The 12,852-nt window shown below is 45.3% G+C and overlaps 2 protein-coding genes across 2 annotated transcripts; both read left to right on the forward strand.

The window, feature by feature from the left end:
• The first annotated feature begins 515 nt into the window (after positions 1 to 515).
• apoa1a (apolipoprotein A-Ia) lies at positions 516 to 3,775 on the forward strand. The gene is made up of 4 exons (XM_036525461.1): positions 516 to 561; positions 1,900 to 1,951; positions 2,251 to 2,398; positions 2,738 to 3,775. The coding sequence occupies exons 2-4, from the start codon at positions 1,909 to 1,911 to the stop codon at positions 3,336 to 3,338; spliced, it is 792 nt and encodes a 263-aa protein (XP_036381354.1). The 5' UTR covers positions 516 to 561; positions 1,900 to 1,908; the 3' UTR covers positions 3,339 to 3,775.
• Positions 3,776 to 4,575: 800 nt separating this feature from the next.
• On the forward strand, positions 4,576 to 12,451 carry LOC118775628 (beta-secretase 1-like). The gene is made up of 9 exons (XM_036525636.1): positions 4,576 to 6,069; positions 6,846 to 6,934; positions 8,008 to 8,224; positions 8,654 to 8,791; positions 9,459 to 9,593; positions 9,757 to 9,858; positions 10,183 to 10,332; positions 10,478 to 10,649; positions 11,011 to 12,451. The coding sequence occupies exons 1-9, from the start codon at positions 5,767 to 5,769 to the stop codon at positions 11,211 to 11,213; spliced, it is 1,509 nt and encodes a 502-aa protein (XP_036381529.1). The 5' UTR covers positions 4,576 to 5,766; the 3' UTR covers positions 11,214 to 12,451.
• Positions 12,452 to 12,852: the final 401 nt, after the last annotated feature.

Genomic DNA, 12,852 nt, shown 5'->3' on the forward strand with positions numbered 1-12,852 from the left:
CCCCAGTACTCTGTGTTCTCTAAATGATAAGACAATAATTTCATCACAAGTTTAAATTAGGATTCAATTCTGAAGAAAAAAAATTCCTTGACTGAACAACACGCTGTGAAAAGTGGTTTATGTTAAATTTGGCCTTAAATAATAATTCATACATTTTGGGTTGAGTTTTCAATAAACAAAACTGACAGAACCGTCATGTGTAATCATCTAAGCATTGTATGGGAGTGATGTATAAGTGTCTGTGTGTACCCATCAATGTCTTGTGGTACAGTATGTTTTTTTGTGTTCGCATGTCTGTGCATGGGGTTCTATATTTGTGTGTACTGTGTGTGTGCGTTTTAGGGGAGAGTACAGTACATGTGTGTCTGAATGTTTGCTCATGGTTTTGCTAACAGTCTTCTGTCTGTCTCGCAGTGACCCTTGAACTTGGCTCCTCCAGCTGGGTGGTGCGGGGCTGAGGTCCAGCTCCACGGCAGCACACACACCCCTCGCTAGCAGACCTATAAAAGGCCCCGGGACGGGTGTCTCTGTCTCACACACTCTGAGCATCACCGCCCCCAGGTAAGAGACCCGCACTGGGACAGCATTCAGACAAGGAGGTGAAACTTCGTAAAAAAGGACCTCAGAGGGAGAGAAAGGCCAGAAAGTGCAGAGCATATTATTATAAAGAGAATGGATTGAGGAGAACAGAAGTGAGATGAAACTGGTGCCTGCTCATCCTTTTCTATTGTAATTTGAAATATTCCTAATCAGCACCTGTTTAACTTGTGGATACTTGCTTTGTTGTTTGGTCAGCATTTGCAGAAATTTGCATTTAAAAGTTGAGTAAGTAAATGCTGGACTTGGAACAGAAATGGACAATGAGTTAGACCCAATGAGTAAATGGGGTTTTGATAGAGTTATCAAGTCCTGTTTCATAACCTGGCAGTCTCTGCAGTCTCTCTCTCTCTCTCTGAATTCTTGCGTGCTGTACCATGCTTTTTGACAATATGACAGTCTTTGGAGCAGACAGAGCGTGTGAAATTAGCAGGGCAGACAGTGTTCACTCTTGTAAAGTGGCAGCAGTCTAAATTCTTGCTAAAGTCTATGATAGTGATCTTTGAGTAGTGATTCTTCCTCATGGGTCCTAATTGGTACTTCCAGTCTTTCTATACTGCATGAGGTTACCAGATCTTATTTTTTAAAAAATGTTCCTTCTGATGTATAGAAATATTGTTTTGTGTTTTGAATGCAGTAGTCTTAGTTCATCTATTTAATTCATAGAGACAGAGAATGCAGTTCTGTTACATTTGACAAGTTGGGCCTTTCCTGGGGGTTCTAGGTATAGAGGGACAACCTTACCTATCTATCTTTTACCTAGAAGCTTATCTTGCTTTTTCAATGGGAAATGATACCTGAGGCTCCATCTACAACTTTGATATCGTCCCAGATTTAGGGCTAGAGCAAAGTCTCTGTTCAATGTATCACAGACTGTGGCTATGTAGGAATAAGAAAGCATGTGTTGGTTTGGTCGTAATCTTATCACAGGCGTCATAAAAAACTACAAAATGCAATGATGTTCCTTCAAACCCAAAGCCTTACACGTGCTCTTGATAGGCTGGGGCATGTTGCGTGATGATCAAATCAGGTCTAGCAACAGCCACGCATCGATGGTAATGCTGAGGCAGGGTGTCTGCTTTACTGCTAAACACCATGAAAATAAATGTCAACATGCAACATAGATGTGCCTCCACAGTTCTGCACAAAACACAATTTTTCTGGCTTGGTTTATTTGAAGTTAAAGTCAGAGTGTATACTCCATGTGTGAAAAAACATTTTTTGTACAATTGTAAATAAATGAGCATTGCTTTGCTTTGTGAATGAGGGTGCTTAACGTGCTTCCGCTCTTCTCTCTTTCAGAGCGTCATCATGAAGTTTGTGGTTCTCGCACTGACAGTCCTGTTGGCTGCAGGTCAGTTATAACAATGAGAAAGAAGAAAAAATTCACCTTTACTGCAAAACTGCATATCGTAGATTTTATACAACATTCTGACCTACAATGCTCTGTGCTGTAGATTACAATGCTGTACGATGTTCCATATTTTACAACAACCACGAACACTTATAGACCTCTGATGATATAATGACAGTAAAGCCCTAGAATAACAAACTAGATGTACATATTTCATGCAATCCTGTTGACTACAGAACTGCATTACCAAGGCCTCAGCACAACTACAAACCTGAGGCTTTCCTGTTTTCTCCTGTCAGGTTCCCAGGCCAGGTACCTGCAGGCTGATGAGGCCCCAACCCAGCTTGAGCATATCAAGGCCGCTGTGATGGTGTACCTGACCCAGGTGAAAGAGACAGCCCAGAAGGCCCTTGATCATCTCGATGGCACTGAATATGAGGAATACAAGTAAGAACCAACACACAGATGCTTGATAATCGTCTTTCTTTTCCCCTGACCCAAGCCTTGCTTTGTCACTGCAACTCACTCAATTTATCTCATACAGCATGCTGTCCATCGATCTCTAACTTGCCTCTCTTTTTCTCATCACTCTTTTTCGTTTCCTATGCCCTCTCCATCTCTCTCCAAACAACCTTATTTCCCTGCCTCACCCCTCCGCACTCACAGCCAGGTACTGTATGCCTGGTGCCCTCTTTACCCTTCCCTCCCATTCCACTCTCTTTCCTCCAACCTGAATGTCATCCCTCCATCTCACCCAGCCTCCTTCTTTCTCTCCTTCCCTTTCAGAGCAAGACTGTCCCAGAGTCTGGACAACCTGCACTCCTACGCCCAGACCGCCTCCCAATCACTGGCACCTTATGGCGAGTCCTTCACATCCCAGTTCCTGGAGGCCACCAAGCAGATGCGCGTGAATGTGATGGCTGATGTGGAGGACCTCCGCTCACAGCTGGAGCCAAAGCGCGAAGAGCTGCAGCAGGTCCTGCAGAAGCACGTGGAGGAATACCGTGAGAAGCTTGAGCCCATCCTCCAAGAGTACGTGGCCAAGCACAAGCAGGAGATGGACACCCTGAAGGAGAAGCTGCAGCCCCTGGTCGAGGAGATGCGCGAGAAGGTCCAGGCCAACGTGGAGGAGACCAAGTCCGTGTTGCTGCCCATGGTGGAGATCGTGCGCACCAAGCTGACCCAGCGCCTGGAGGAGCTGAAGACCATGGTCGCCCCCTATGCCGAGGAGTACAAGGAGCAGCTGACCAAGGTGGTGAGCGAAGTGAAAGAGAAGGTGTCCCCCCACACCCAGGATCTGCAGGGCAAGCTGGAGCCCTACGCCGAGGAGCTGAGGACCAAGCTGGCAGCCCTCTGGGAGACCATCTACCAGCACCTGTCGGCGTAAAAATTGCCCCAATGTTGCCCCTTTCTTTCACACTTGCATTTGCTCACAGACACACACAGAGACACGTAGACGGCACCGTGCTCCTCTGAGCCGACCAAGCAGATGTTGATGCAACAGCACTCTGAGGCCAACACGACTCACACACACACTCAAACACACTGTGACACAGCTCCATGTGATACAGGCCAGCTGAATCCTGTGAGACCTTTGATGTGAGACGTGGCGACACACACACTCGCACACACACAACATCACGTAGTAAGCACACTGTGTGTATCCACCATTGTGGCTATCCTTGTGTTTGATGTCCCAGTGTCTCTCCTGCTGTTGCTGAGGGAGAGGGATACTGTGTGTTTATTGAATTTTGCACTTCTGTTACCCCTAATCCACTGCTAACCACCATCGTGTCAATAAAACACAGAAAGGTTTCCAAGCCATCTCTCTCTGCTGGTGTGATTTTTTTTTTAAACTACAACTGTCATTTCCAGTTAGGTGGGCTATCATTAATGTGCAAATTATCATTAATGAATCTGTAAAAATGACTCAAAAACCTTTTTGAATCTAAAATTATACAATTAGAATCTTCACATATGAATCTAACATACTGCCATGTCTTTACTGAGGATCACAGAACAGATGCACAAAACAGAGACACTTTCAGTCAGACCAGTTTGAATGTGAAGTACAGGTCCGATTCATACACTCTCTCTGTTCATTGTCATTTAGGTCTTCACTCCTCTGTCTCTCTAGAGCACATCTCACTGCATCCTGCAGAGTGAATGACAAACGTTAGCATGGCTGGCCCCATCTTTCCCTCATTTGTTCACAAGACAAAACCAGACAACTGGCATGACACAGTGAGGCATCTCAGAAGCTTATTCTGTATAAATCAGACTGTCTTATGTCCACATGGTCAGCTCAAAGCACAGGCCTTTCAAAATGAAATTTAGCTTTATTAGGCTACTATAATTACTGCCTGTTTTAAGTAATTTTTCATTTCCAGGAAATCCCACTCAGATTAAGAATCTTTTTTGAATAAATTATCACTGCACATTGTCAGGCACTACGAGTTATAGTATGATGAAAAGATTTTTAAAAAAGACGAAAAGTAAAACATCAAGATTAAAAATGGCCAAACTTGAGTTAACTTATCCTTAACAAAGGATACTTCTGACACGAGAACATGAGAACTTCAAAAATGAAAGGGGGAGTGCACAGGATATTGAGCTGAGCACTGGATCCCCGCTAAATCTAAAAATAAGGAACATCTTTAAAAACGTTTTGCGGTAGAAACAAAGCCTTCCAAACCTATTCAACGGGCGAGAATATTTCCGAGAATGATATGGATAGGGGGCTTAAGCGGAACATCAGAAGTACACACTTGTCAGGAGGTCGGGTCGCGGTGCGCGCGTGATGTGTCGCTAACCGATTATGGTGGACAGTCGGTCCCTGATTTGACCGCGTGACTGCAAAATGTCTGGGCAAAGGCGGCGAGGCACAAAAGAAATGTAGCTCTACAAGACCTACCCTGTCACATTCGATTATTAATGTTGGAAAGTGTAGGTTACACCTAACTATATTATCTTCCTGTTCCGAATAGCCATTAGCGTCACCTGTGATTTTAGAAGTATTTTTATTCTTTTATTGCCTGTTTTCTACTCTATCTCTTCAAAGGTCTGCTTTGAAAAAGGAAATACGAGCTAGACGGAACGGTCCAGATTTAGGTTACTTGCTATAAACCGCAGGAAATCTAATGCAATGAATCAAAATATAACAAACTTTCTACGGGCGCATTTCCTGTTATTTCCGGTGTGCGTTCAAGAAAGAAAAACATCAGTACAATACAACCAGCTGACCATGTCCGTGCTTTATGGATACCAAGCATAGATTTAAGAGTTTATATTTGTAAACATTTAATGTTTGAGGCAGGCAAACAGTCATACTAACCAACTCACAAATCTAAACAACGGTCCATACGTATCTGGAAAAACTACCTCTGCCGCTCGTAATGAGATCAATAGGAAGACATACAACCAACAAAGTTGCCCAGATTATCTCGCAAATTTATCAGGGACTAGCCAAATGAATACTACCCATATGGTTATCGCTGAAAAACCGTGCCGTAATATTCCCTACCACACCCCGACAAAGCACGGCACTTGATAACGAGTTCCCCCTGAAACATGTGTTGTCTCACAAAGGTTCTGGTGCCTTAATCAGATAAAATGACGTAAAAGAGGATACAAGAGGCTTACAGTTGAAGCGGGGAGACGATAAAGGTGACAGCAAAAGTCTAAAGACAGGCATCGACATTGTATTTTCTGTCTTACCCGCAAAACATTCTATAGCAACAAAACGCCATGAAAATCAAGAATTAGGAACATGTTCATGCAACGACAAATGCATCCGCACTGAAACCGTTTTTAAAATGCTGGCTTCTTGCGTTCGCTGGTCGTTGTTCTTATGGACGTGGTCTGGCCTCTTCCCGGAGATTAACTCCGGTGCCACTAACAGCGAACAGGACCGCTACGTTCCACTGACCATCCGTGTTCCTCTGATGTTGGGTTTGCCCTCTCAACGGCCACTGCACTTGTACCGGCAGGACTCCACCAAAGCGGCAAGAGGACGCAGAGAAGCGCGTGGTATTGATTTTGCTATTGTTGACAACCTGCGCGGAAAATCTGGACAGGGTTACTACATGGAGATGGCCGTGGGGAGTCCGCCGCAAAAGGTAAGCTCCACAAGCTGTGTACTGGACTGAGATGACCCCTGCCTTCAGACACGTTAGCCAACAATAGCTTCTCTGTATACCTTCTTGCAGCATATCAGTCTGCACCAGTCTATACTTGTGTTATGGCACTTACAGTAGTACTTCAGCATGACACACATGCTATGGAAAAATTCGTCGAATATCTTTGTAAAACCCCGTGTCTGTCACTGCTCCTTGATGTGCACAACTTGTTAAAACATGGAAAGGAAAACCCTACGAAATACAGGGCTAGGAGAAACGTTGCAAGGGTACAGTGTGGTATAGATTGAAGGTGTTTCAGCACTTTGGACTGCACCCATCTCACCTGAACAGATGGAGCACCATGGAGAGCCCCAAGTTCCATGTTCTTTTAGTAGTAGGCAACACAATTAAGGGCACCTGCAGGTGGCTTTTTTACTGGAAGGGAATGAAATGTTCCAATAAAATGTCCCCAGTTCCCCAGGAGATGAAGTCCATCTCCATTTCTGGTGCTGTCAAACTAACTGCTAAAACCCAACACCACACAAGGTCGTTGCATGATCTGGTGTCTCTTTGTTGTGTTTTTGTGGTGATTTGTACTTGAATCGTTTAATAAAAGTACAGCAAAGGGGTTCTATGTATTATGTCAGGCTGTGACAGAGGCTGTTATTTTTTCCACAATTGCTGTATGTATCAATGTATCAAAGCATACATTGCTGCACATTACTTGTGTATGAGGGTGTTGGGGTTAAGTATAACAGTCAGTTTTTATTCTCCAGTTGAACTTCCTGGTGGACACTGGCAGCAGCAACCTTGCAGTGGGAGCAGTGGCTCATCCCTTCATTCAAAGATACTACCACCGCTCGCTGTGAGGACATCCGACACACACTTTACAGACACTTTACTCACAGCACACAATTCAAACCTTCTGCGATAAATCAAGACACTTGAAGTGTGGGCAAGAATGATACTACCCCAGCTGGTTCAGATACCATTAAAGTGACTGATGTTAGTGGTGTTGACTGGCAGTAATTCACCTCTGTTATCTTATATGGAAAGTTCCTCAGTCAAAGCTGTGATGAAACTGTAGGTGTTTTGGAGTCATGCTTAGTTGCAGGTACAGGTACCTACTGCCTGATCTCACTGGGTATGGCACAGGTGGCAACTTGATGCTTAAGTACCTGCTGTTTGCATTATGAAATACGACCAGTGCATTGTGACAGCTGTTACTGAGTGCTGTGATCATCCAAGCAATATTTGGCATTGTTGTCAGAGTCACATACACAAGACAAAGTCTAATAAGTTACAGATTTAGAAGGTGTGATATTTTTATTGTATTCTAGGGCTTAATGGCTGTTTCATATAAACAGCCATTAAGCATTAAGGAAAATGTCCTGGTGTTCCTGAGGAGAAAGGAAGCAAGAGTTTCACTGAGCTTTATGTAGAAGAAAACATGCTTATACCCATAAAAGCAAACTTAACAGGTTGTTCATACAGGACCTGGTACAGAAAGGGTGTACTTAACAATATGAGAGGGTTTGCATGGACAAAGCCCTGTATATGAATAAAGGCCATCCTTTGCATATTATATTGTTAAAAATAGCACTACTAAAAGTAGTTATCCAGTTTAAGATGACAGATTGTTTCAATCAAGCAACTTACATAGCTTAAAGTGTTTACGTTATCCATTTGTACAGCTGGGTATTTACCTGAGGCAGTTTGGGTGTAGTGCCTTCCCCAAGAGTACAACAGCAGTGACCCCACTTGGGAATTTGACCAGCAGTGTTTGGGATATGAGCCCTGCTCCTTACCACTGCATCACTCTGCTGCTCCCAATACCAAGCAACAATTGCCAAAAGGAGTAATGCTAATTAATCTAATGGTCACCATCCATATTTGATGGTTAAAATACCTTTCCTAACCCCTGTGTTTGCCCCTTAGCTCCAGTTCGTACCGAGACCTTAGCCAGAGGGTGCATGTTCCGTACCTGCAGGGGCGCTGGGAGGGCCAGCTGGGCACAGAGCTGGTCTCCTTGCCCCAGATCCGTAACGTCTCTCTGCGAGTCAACATTGCTGCCATCACGTACTCCGAGCGCTTCTTCATCAGCGGGTCAAACTGGGAGGGCATCCTGGGGCTGGCGTACGCCCAGATCGCGCGAGTAATGACGAGATTGCACCGTTAGCTTAGCGCTTAGCACCCGCCCCTTATCAAGAGCATCTGTTACATCATGCACTTGCAGGGTGCAAATAGGGTGTCATTAGAGTGCACCCCATGCTTGTTTGGTGCATTGCTGATCTGGCCAGTGTTAGTCTATGCCTCAGTCATTACTCAACTTCCCAGCTGAAAGCTACAGCTTTTGTACCCTGAATAAAATCAGGGTTCTGGGGAACCATTCACAGGAAAACCAAGAAATATAACACAAAATTAAAGGATTAATTTATTTAGCACACATCTTTATCTAAACCCACACACAGCATTTCTCACTGTATTGCTCATGGTTCTCACCACACCTGTTTACATAACTACATACAGTATCTGCTGAAGCATATCAACAAATTAATTATTTGCCCCCCCCTTGTGCCTGTAGCCTGATGAGACCCTGGAGCCCTTCTTCGACACTGTGGTGCGGCAGATAGGCGTGCCCAACCTGTTTTCCCTGGAGCTGTGTGGCACTGCCTACAGCCAGAACTCCACCCGGGGCAGTGCAGCCATAGGGGGAAGCATGGTGAGAGAGGAGACTAGGGGGGGCAGGCAGAGTAAGATGGGAAGAGTGGGAATTGGGGGAAGGGAGGGAACAGAGGACTGAATGGGGACAGGTGTGAGCCGTTGGTAAGGGTAAGAGCTGGAAGGCACAGACAGGAAGAGGAAGTAGGTCCAAGAAGCTTGGGGCAGAACAGAACACTGGACTGAGGACTGAAGTCTATTACTCTATATTAGTGTACTTATGATTATCTTATCCTCAGCAACTTGCAGTTTTACGCATCATCCATGTATACTGCTGGATATTTACTTAAGTTATTCATGGCAAGTCTGTTATTCAGGGGAACAACAGCAGTGCCCTACCTGGGAACTGAACCAGCACTCTTGGGGTTACAAAACCCTGTCCTTGACCACCATGCCATACTGCTACCTTCAAATAAACATCTGTCCATCTCAAATATGACAGCTACCAAGGGACTCAATATGACAGCTACCAAGGGACTCAAACCCTCCCTGCATCACAATTCAGATGGGAATGGGAATGGGAATGAAGGGAAGGAGGAAGGAGTTAAAGACAGAGGAGGTGATCTAAGAAAGTGGAAATGAATGATGGAAAGATGGGACAGTACAATACAGAAGTTTGTAGGAGGGATTCATGCCTAGTGCTTAGCACTTTGCTCATGTGTTATCAGATCCTTGGAGGGGTGGACCCTTCCCTGTTTGTTGGGGAGTTTTGGTACACCCCTGTCCGCCGGGAGTGGTACTACGAGGTCATCATTGTGCGCATTGATGTGAATGGACAGGACCTCGGTATGGACTGCAAGGAGGTGAGTGACTATGCGTCTCCCTCAGAGCTGTAAACATGCCTGTATGAGTGCAGTTACCAGGCATCTCCACAATTGACCTTTATCACTTTCCTGTTTTTTCCTGTTGTCATACTCTGCCCTTGCCCTTCCCTGATCCCTCGTCTACGGTTGTTCTTTGTTTCAGTATAATAATGATAAAAGTATCGTGGACAGCGGCACCACCAACCTCCGAATCCCTCGTAAGGTCTTCCAGGCTGTGGTCAACAGCATCAAAGACGTCTCCTCTGTGAGTCCCTCCTCTGCCTCTGCCAATGTCTCTCCATTCTTCTCTCCTCCTCCCAGCTCTTCTCTTTGTTATCGATGATGAGCCATCCCACAACTGCATCAGCAACCTCTTTCTCCCTTTCATCCCCTCCCTCATCCTTTCCTTCTCCTCTCTGCTTCTCAACTCTTCTCTCATTCCTGTACATCTTCACAATCTTCATTCACCCCCTGCCTTCTCTCTGTCTCGCTTTCTCTCCCTCTCTTCCCTGCTACCTCTATCTCTCTCTCCTCCCCGCTTTCTCTCTCTTCCCTGATCACTCTCTCTTTTTCTCTCTCTCCCTTTCAGACGCAGAAGTTCCCGTCTGGTTTCTGGGTGGGGGAGAAGCTGGTCTGCTGGCCGACCGGCACCACACCCTGGCCCATCTTTCCTGTCATCTCTCTCTACCTCATGAGCGAAAACAAAAACCAGTCCTTCCGCATCTCAATCCTGCCCCAGGTACAGCACAGCCGAACAACCTAAAACCTCAGCCCCAAATACAGAACAGCCTAGCAACAACCTGAAAACTCTGCAACACAAAAGCAGGTAAAGACAAAGTGAGTGCCAGGTTTGCAGTAACTCCCCTCTCTGTGACACCGAGCAGCAGTACCTGAGGCTGGTGGAGAAAGTGGCATCGGCAGGTGACGACTGCTACAAGTTCGCCATCTCTGAGTCTGACACCGGCACCGTCATGGGGGCCATCGCCATGGAGGGGTTCTATGTAGTGTTTGACCGCCAGCACCGACGCATCGGATTCGCCATCAGCAGTTGCCATGGTGAGCACGGCAGTGGGGTGACAGGGGTTTATTGTGCATTCGTTATTTAGATGCTTTAGAAAAACAAACCTTATGTTTGTACATAATAAAGCAGTAAATCTGATTTAAACTGTTAGGTTGCCCAGGGAAAGTGGGTACACATGTGAGAGAGGTATGGGGTTGTAAACAGTGAGGAAACAGGGGGAGACAGGAAGAAAAGGCAGTTCCAGAACAGATGAGAGCACACATAAAAGGAAGGCTGTGTAGTGTGTGCGTGCATTAGAATTATATTTGCATTTAATGGTGTATGCTTCTAAGAGCTCTCCTGTCAGCCCGTGTCTCCCGCTAACTTCCCACCCCCACGGCTGCTGCCCTCTTCCAGCGCACGACGAGCTCCGCAGGGCATTTGTGGAGGGGCCGTACCATGGGGTCAGCCTGGAGGACTGCGGGTACAACGCCAAAGCGGAGGAGTCCGCCCTCAAGATCGCTGCCTATGTCATGGTCAGCATCTGTGCAATCGTCGCTCTGCTCCTCTGTGTCATGCGCTCCTTCAGGAGTGCTGCATCTGCTACCTCTGACCACTAGGGGGCAGCAATTCTGCAGACAGCATCTCCCTCAAACAGAACGGAGCACCAAGAGGAGTCGGCGAAAACGGATATCCCCGCGTGCCAGATCTGCCGTCGTGTCTTGACACTGCAAAATGAAATCGACAGGAGACGAGGCGAGAACGTACTCGGAGTAGATTTTTGCTGGGTGCTGTTCCGGGGCTCTTGTCCGTTCTCTCACTACTACGAATTTCAGTGATGTTCATATGTGCGTTGAGTGAAGTTAACCGAATAGTTACTGGAGGAACCAGAATCCGCTGCACTCAGATTCCATAGGATTGAGGCTATACGTTCACCCTGCTGATTTGTGAACGCTAACAGTAGTGATGGCAGGTCTGGAGAGGAACTGGATTTTGGCCAAAGGTAGACAGAGATGGTTGCTTAGTGCTTGGTTAGTGTGCCTCTGTGTATGTCCATACACAGTATGAGGCTACCTTGGAGGGACTGGGGACAGGTGAATTTAGCCGTTTATATAAAACATGTCCTCGCCAGCTCATACAAAGAAGTGTTAACTTAAGATTAAAATGCAAAAAAGCACCTTATATACATGTAAGGGTAAATACCTTATGAAAAATATGAATACAAAAAAAATAGATTTGATCTGGTGATATTGTGGCTGATATTGTGTCAAGACTATTATATCTGAATGCTGGATACATGTTAAAAAATATTTACTCCACCTAGAATCTTGAATCAGCAGTTGTTCTCTTGGGAAGGTTGAGGTGTGAGGTGTCCACACATTCCTCTGAGTACAAATACGGTTAATTTTATAGGTACAGACCTGCATGAATGTACACCAGAAGGAATCAGTTAAGAAATCTGGAGTCTTGTGTTTAACTGACTTTTCAATAAGCAAGAAAATGCTCAGGATGTCAGTCTAACTGATTTAGGCCTCCAGACGAAATAATGAAGAGCCTAATTACAGTAGTCATCTGTAACTGTAAATGATCAGTCAGTTAATAAATAATTTAATACAGCCTGTCTCCTGGATCTTAAATGCCACTCTAGCATTCCCTTGCCTTTGTCATGATCTCAGATTGGTGTCCCACACAGAATACAGACTTTCCACTCCAGGTCGAGAGGAAACCAGATGAAATGGGGAGATACTAGCAGAATGCCTAATTAACTCATGAAATGTAATGTGTTACATTTTGTAACTAAACTCAAACAAAACAAGAATTTTTACTTCATGTTCTAGGAAGCCCCGTGGATAAAGGACAGGCGGTGTGTGGATGGTGAGAGGTTACAGATCCTGGTTTTATATTAGTCTCTGACTTCTATGGCAGCCAGCATGGCCAGCAAATGTGTCCAGCAAATTAAGACATTTGCCTTATCATGTGCAGGAATAATACCCAGTATTTAAATCCAGTTTTAAAAAAACATCTCTTCAGCCTCTTCTCCTAGCCTTTGTCTTTTAAGATGACACAAACTTCCAGCAACCCGTTTCTGAATTGAGGAACATAAGCAACGGCCACCTGCCATCTTCCTGGATATGTTCTCATGAAACACTGACCACATGGGCTCAACCTTTCAGTGACTCCTGAACAGGTGGATCTACGTATAAGCAAGACTGTAAAACCCAAGGACACTACCCAAGATGTCGAGTTCTGTAAAGAGAA

This window comes from Megalops cyprinoides, chromosome 3 (assembly GCF_013368585.1).
Source record: "Megalops cyprinoides isolate fMegCyp1 chromosome 3, fMegCyp1.pri, whole genome shotgun sequence".
Lineage (NCBI taxonomy): Eukaryota > Metazoa > Chordata > Actinopteri > Elopiformes > Megalopidae > Megalops > Megalops cyprinoides.